The sequence below is a fragment of the Agelaius tricolor genome, unplaced genomic scaffold, assembly GCF_023055355.1.
Source record: "Agelaius tricolor isolate 1412-34295 unplaced genomic scaffold, bAgeTri1.0.p SCAF_15, whole genome shotgun sequence".
NCBI classification, from domain to species: domain Eukaryota; kingdom Metazoa; phylum Chordata; class Aves; order Passeriformes; family Icteridae; genus Agelaius; species Agelaius tricolor.
This window is the reverse complement of record NW_027269275.1, coordinates 15,539,775-15,545,860: the sequence shown is the minus strand read 5'-3', so window position 1 is coordinate 15,545,860 and position 6,086 is coordinate 15,539,775. Positions and strand designations below refer to the sequence as shown.

The following is a 6,086-nucleotide window of genomic DNA, read 5'->3' as shown; positions in this document are numbered from 1 at the left end:
TCCACACACCCGACCCGTTTAATGGACATACAAGGTGGCTGTGCCCACTGCCCTGCCCACAGGGCACGTGCCCCAGGGCTTCATCCCACAGTGGCAGCAGCAGGGCCCGGACTGAGCTGAGCCCCAGCAGGGCTGCAGAGGTGGCATCTCCAAGCTCACACTGTCTTTAGGCACTACATCCCTGTATCCCCATGGTTCAACAGGAAACACAGCCATGAGCTCAGCCCTCCCTTCCCTACCACTGCAGGTGCCAGAGGCTGAGACCTGCCAGCCTGCAGCACTGGGGAGCAGCCCCCAGCCCACTCACCACCCGAGCTGCAGCGGGCTCACCAGGAGGAAGGGACCCTGCAGGGACCCATGGCAGATGCAGGCACGTGATGGGTGGCAGCCTGAGGGTCACAGCTAGGGGGAGGCACAGGCACTGGGGAGCAGGCAGGGCCTGGATGCCCTCCAGCCCCCCCATGACCATCCCCGGTCCCAGCCCGGCTGCTCTGGAGGGGCTGGGGGGGTTGGGCATCCCCCCTTTTTTGAGGCTGGAGCCATCAAGCAACAATGGGGTAGAGGGGCTGAGGCCGTGGTGAGGGTCAGGGGGAGGGGGTGTCAGGTCCATCTTAGCACCATGGTGGTGGGGGCGGTTGGGGGAGGGAGCCAGGGTCAGACCCACTCCTGCAAGGAGCGCTTGCAGTACAGGAGCATTCGGGGTGCGCCCTTCCTCTGCATCTGGACGATGACATAGATGAGGCCCAGGATGCAGAGCAGCAGCACCAGCAGCACCAGCACCATGACCACGCTCATGGTGCGTGTGTACTCATCGATCTGCACCACCACGTCCACGTCCCTGCCTGGCTGGCCATCTCCCTCGTTGTAATCCTCATCTTCCTCTTCCTCCTCCTCACCTTCAGTCCCCCCATCCCCATCAGGGTTGAAGGGGGGTCGGTCCACATCGGGCCAGCGGGGATTGGGGTCTGGGACCAGCTCCGTGTGACAGCCCATGAAGTCCCGTAGGATGGATTTGGGATAGCCTGGCTCTGTCTTGAGACGCTCATTGTCGAACTTCCAGTACTTTGTGCCTCTGTAGAAGTAGGTGGAGGCTGGGGGACAGAAGATGGAGACAAGGGGTAAGCGGATGGGCACAGGACACAGCAGAACCTGGCCACCCCTGCAGATGCCCAAGACAGCAGGTTTTACTCCCAAGACTGGTGAAACCCCTCAGAAGGGAATTCACTGCTGACTCCCACACACTGTCCCCAAGTCCATCCCATGTGGCCAGGCTATCAGAGGGACAATCTCATCTCCAAGACCCCCACTACCACCACCCCCCACCCCTCTCCTCCACTACTTACAGGCGTCCGGGCTGAGGAAGGCTCCCTTGGGCGAGGGAGGGATGCCCACCCAGACAGAGATGGGCTTTGGGTACCCAGGGTCCACCGAGCGTGTGTCCTCATTGAAGCGCCAGTATCTGGGGAGGGAGGTGGGGGGTAAGTGACAAGCACAGGGGTCCCGCTGCCCAAGATTCTCCCCCCTGGCAGAACCCCACAGACACTCACCTGTCCCCACGGAAGAAGAAGGTGTGTCCCGTGGGTTCCCACCAGACGGCCGTGTCAATGCTGTCGTAGGGGATGCCCTGCCCGTAGGTGACCAGGGGCTGTGGGTACCCAGGCTCCAGGTTGGCTTCTCGGAAGAGCCAGTACCGGTCACCTAGAGGGAAAAGAGTTGGAGAAGGGGGATGAGAAGGTCCTGCCCAGCTGCTGTAGCAGGTGCACAAATGGATAGGGATAGTGGTAATGCCTGTGGCCACCCTGACTCCTTGGGATCACACAGCAGCTGTGGCTGGGGAGGTGGGTCAGGATGAGATGAAGCCAACCAGCTCTCAACAGCTTTGTGGGAGACACTGGGGTCTCGCTTCCACCTCAGCCCTCCCATCCAGCTTTCCTGCTCACCTTTAAAGAAGACGAACCTCCCGTCATGCCTCTCATAGGCAGCATCAATGTCCCCAGGGAGGCCCCGCCAGAAGTGTCCGATGGGCATGGGGTAATTGTCCAGCACCCGGTTGTGCCGGACCCTCCAGAACCACCGGCCCTGGAAAGAAACAGGGTTGGCAGAGGATGGGGAGGACACAGGGACACAGTCACCTTGCTGAGGGGTCCTCCCACCCACAGACCCACTACATCCCCAAGGAAGGGGCAGGAGTGGGTCCTGGCAGGTACCTTGAATACAAACATCTCCCCACGCAGCACCGCCACGGTGTCGAAGTCCCCATCGCAGATGTCGGGGCCGTACTGGTCAGGTCGGTCTGGGCTGCCAGGTTTGGGTGGGCGCTCTGGTTTCCCCGGAGGGGGAGGTTTAGGGGGTCTCTGGTCAGGCCTGCCAGGTCTCCGGGGTGTCACGGTGGGCAAAGGCTTGGTGGGCTGAGGGTGCCCATCTGCGGTACCTGGATCGGGCAGGTGAGAGAAGGGATGTGATGATGCAGACCAGCAACACCTGTACCTCAGTTTCCCACACGCATGCCCAGAATCCCACCTCTGGGATGATCCCCCAACCAACTCCTCACCGTAGAGCTGCTGGATGCCCTTGAGGTCATCCTCAGGCAGCTGGAAGTTCTCTGTGTCCATCCACTGGTAGAAGGGTGCCATGATAGCACTGGGGTTGCTGGAGTGCTCCAAGCCCAGTGAGTGCCCCAGCTCGTGCACAGCCACCAGGAAAAGGTTGTTCCCTGCATGGAGAGGCACCATCAGCAAGAGGGGGTGAACATGACACATGAGGCAGACTCCTGAACCCAGCATCCGGCAACAGGGGTGCTCTAGTGGGATCAGCCTGCATACCCATGGTGGACCTGCTCTCCCTGCCAGTCCTGTCCACACCAGCACAGCTCCCCCCTCCACCCACAGTGGCCACCAGGCTCCTCTGGTCACCTTTACAACCTCCTTGGCCCTCAACTCACCAGACACATCTGCATTCTCCAGTGTCCAGGGCTCATCCAAGTCGAAATGCGTGTCCCCCCCCATGCCAGGGCCGGGAAAATAGGCATGAGCCAAAAATCCCCCAAGGCCATCAAAGGGAGAGCTGTCTCCATGGAATCCAGAGGCAAAGAGCACCATGATGTCAGCCTCCTTCTTCCTCTTCTGCCGGATGTCCTCGTAGGCCACCTCCCGGAAAACCAGCGGCGTGGCTTGCTCCCACACGCGGAAAGCTCGTCGGACAGCCTCGTGGGAGTGGTACCGACCCAGCTTCTCCGTGTAGTTTTGGATGCTGGGGATACAGAATTCACTAGGGAAGGCCTGGAGCAGCACTTTGAGGGGATCTATGGGTCACCATGGGCCTGGGGGAGGGAATCCCTGGCCGTGCTGGGTACCTGAAGGTGAGGTGGCTCTGGCTCCAGCGCCGCCCTGTCAGCGCGTACCGCTTCCGACGCATGTTGGACTTCATCCGCGCTCCAAACTGATCCGGGACCCCACAGCGGGGACGTTTCATCCACCTGCCAGGAGGACACCGAGCCAGGGCTCAGCCCACCACAGCCAACATCCCTGCGGGGTTACAGCACCCACACACAGCAGGGACACAATCCTGGCTGCAGAGGTGCAGCCCCCAAAAGGGGAGAAGCACAAGGGGGACAGCACCCACTCTTCCAGGTGCCAGCAGAGCCCCGAGGCTGTCAGAGAAAACCACAAAGCCCGAGAGTGGAGCTGCCATCTGCCTGAGCAAGGGGACAATGGAGAAACTCACGCCTTGGTCTCCTCGTCCAGGACGCCGGTGACGGTGATGCCGTAGAACTTCTGCATCTCGGCGAGCGCGGCGGAGAAGGTCTGGGCCGAGCGCATGGTGGACATGCGGCGGCTGGGCTGCGGCAGGTACCCGTAGAGCCGCAGCCATGCCTGGCCGGGAGAGCCACGCGTCAGCCCGGCACCGAGCAGCCCCGGAGCTCCCCAGCGCCCGCTGGGGAAGGATCTGCCCCCGCCTGCCTGCACCCCAGCCCCACGGCCCTTCACAGGGCGGTCAGTGCCAGCTGCCAGTGGCAAATGCCACTCTCGAGCAGGCAGCGCTGCGGCAGCAGGGCACGGGGTCCCTGCCCTGCCCTGCAAGGTGAGGGAGCCGGGGATCTCGGGGGGCTGCTGCCGGATGGGCCGACTCCAGGGACCAGGCAGCTGGCAGGGGGCCAGGCTGCCTGCGGGCTGCCTGTCCCTGTCCTCCTCCGGAGGCGTCCCCTGGGAGCTGCCGAGGGATGTGAAGCCTGGGACCCCCACCCCGGCCTGCACCCACAAAGGAGCTTCTGTCCTGCGGGGCTGCAGCCCCAGGGTGGGGGGCAGGAGGGTGCTGGGGCGCGCCGGGGCTCTTCCTTCCTGCCCCAGCCTCCACCTCCTCTTGTCTGCTTTAATTGCATTTTATTTTTATCTTTATTATTACTATTTTGTAACTTTTTTTTCCCTCCTACTTTTCACTTATATTTTCCAAATTAGGGGGGTTTTCCTTTTAATCTTTAAAGCTTTTTTTTTCTAAATTCCTTCCAATTCTTTTTCCTTTTCCAAGTCTTATTGCTCTTCCAAGTCTTTTTCCTTTTCCAAGTCTTCTCCAGGTTCTCCAATCCTTTTCCTATCCCAATTCTTTTCCTATCACTTTTTTTTTTTCCAAAAACGGCTTAACATTTTAATTGCTAAAAACACTAAATCTATTAAATTCTTCTACCCCCACTCCCTTTCCCCGGCAGGGTGGTGGAGCAGAGCCTTTATCAAAAGCCCTTTCACCCCCTCCCCCGCCGGGCACAAAGCGCTTCCTCCCCACACCCCGCACCCGCCGCCCGCCACCCCCGGCGGCGACCTGCACCCCGCCACCCCGTTCCCCGCCTGCACCTGCCCCGGCCGGCGGTGCGGCGGCCCCGCAGGTGCCGGTGCGGGGGTGCGGAGCCCCGGGCCCGTGCCTCACCTCGGCGTTGATCTCCTCGCCCGCCGCCCCCGCCAGCAGCACCAGCAGCACCACGAGCGGCGGGAGGCGCCCGCCCGCCCGCCAGGGGGCGCCGCCCCCTCCTGCCATTCCGCGCCGCCGCCGGGTCGCGGCTGCCCCCGGCCGCGCCGGGCCGGGCCGGGCCGGGCCGAGCGCGGCGGTGTCGGAGCTACGCCGCCCTCATGGCCCGGGGCCGAGCCGCCGCGGGGGGCTGCGCACGGTGCATGGGAGGCGCTGCCAGGCGCGGCCCGTCGCCTCCCGGCCCGCCTATTGTGCGTGAGGTCAGCACGGCGGACCGAGGCACATTGGCGACCGGAGGGGCGCGGCTCCTCTCAGCAACCCTGCCGCCCTCTGCCCGCCGCCGGGAGCACCGGAGCGGCTGGCGGAAGGCGGGCGCGGCGGCGGCGGCGGCGGGGAGCGGTGGGAGCGGGCGGGGCGGGGCCGAGGCGGGGGCGGGGCCGCGACGGGGCGGGGCCGGCGGGGGCGGGGCCGCCCCCCCGCACGTGTGTGCGCGGCGGGGCCGCAGGAGAGACCCCGCACCGGGCACAGACCCCGCACCGGGCACAGACCCCCGGACCGAGCACAGACCCCCGAACCGGGCAGAAACCCCCGAACCGGGCACAGACCCCGCACCGGGCACAGACCCCCGAACCGGGCACAGATCCCTGAACCGGGCACAGACCCCCGCACTGGGCACAGACCCTCGAACCGGGCAGAGACCCCCGCACCGGGCACAGATCCCCGAACCGGGCACAGACCCCGCACCGGGCACAGACCCCCGCACCCAGCCCTGCCGGCAGCCGCCACATCCCCGACTTCGCCCCCACAGCCACCGTGCCCTGTCCCGGGGGTCTCTGACACCCGGTGTTACACAACCGGGTGCAGTGCCAGGCCCGGCTGGGGCCGGTGGTTGAGCATTAACCTGGGAGAAACCGGTTTCACTGAAGTCCCCAGGGGCTAAATATATCTCTGTTTGTTTTTCTTTGCCCCAAAAGAAACTTATCTTGCAGATCCCCATCCCGGAAACTAACTGGCTAAAGACTTAACAGATTTTTTGTTAAGCACTTCAAAAGGCTGCTGGCAGTGGCAACTGGCTGCGATGCTCCCAGGGACACAAATCCCGACTGTCTGGAGATGCTCCCACAGACAAA

The 6,086-nt window shown here is 63.5% G+C and overlaps 1 protein-coding gene across 1 annotated transcript; it reads right to left on the bottom strand.

Annotated features, from left to right (window-relative positions):
- Positions 1 to 5,366, bottom strand: MMP15 (matrix metallopeptidase 15). The gene is made up of 10 exons (XM_071440709.1): positions 4,918 to 5,366; positions 3,724 to 3,872; positions 3,353 to 3,475; positions 2,942 to 3,249; positions 2,552 to 2,713; positions 2,208 to 2,431; positions 1,941 to 2,079; positions 1,548 to 1,698; positions 1,344 to 1,459; positions 1 to 1,091 (listed from the first exon to the last, which is right to left on the bottom strand). Exons 1-10 carry the CDS (start codon positions 5,023 to 5,025, stop codon positions 655 to 657), a joined length of 1,917 nt encoding a protein of 638 aa, XP_071296810.1. The 5' UTR covers positions 5,026 to 5,366; the 3' UTR covers positions 1 to 654.
- Positions 5,367 to 6,086: the final 720 nt, after the last annotated feature.

Coding starts and splice junctions, on each gene's coding strand:
- MMP15 (XM_071440709.1), bottom strand. CDS start 5,025: ATGGCAGGAGGGGGCGGCGCCCCCTGGCGGGCGGGCGGGCGCCTCCCG. Junction 3,873..4,917: donor GCGAGGAGATCAACGCCGAG/GTGAGGCACGGG, acceptor TCTCCCGGCCAG/GCATGGCTGCGGCTCTACGG. Junction 1,699..1,940: donor GAGGTTCGTCTTCTTTAAAG/GTGAGCAGGAAA, acceptor TTTTCCCTCTAG/GTGACCGGTACTGGCTCTTC.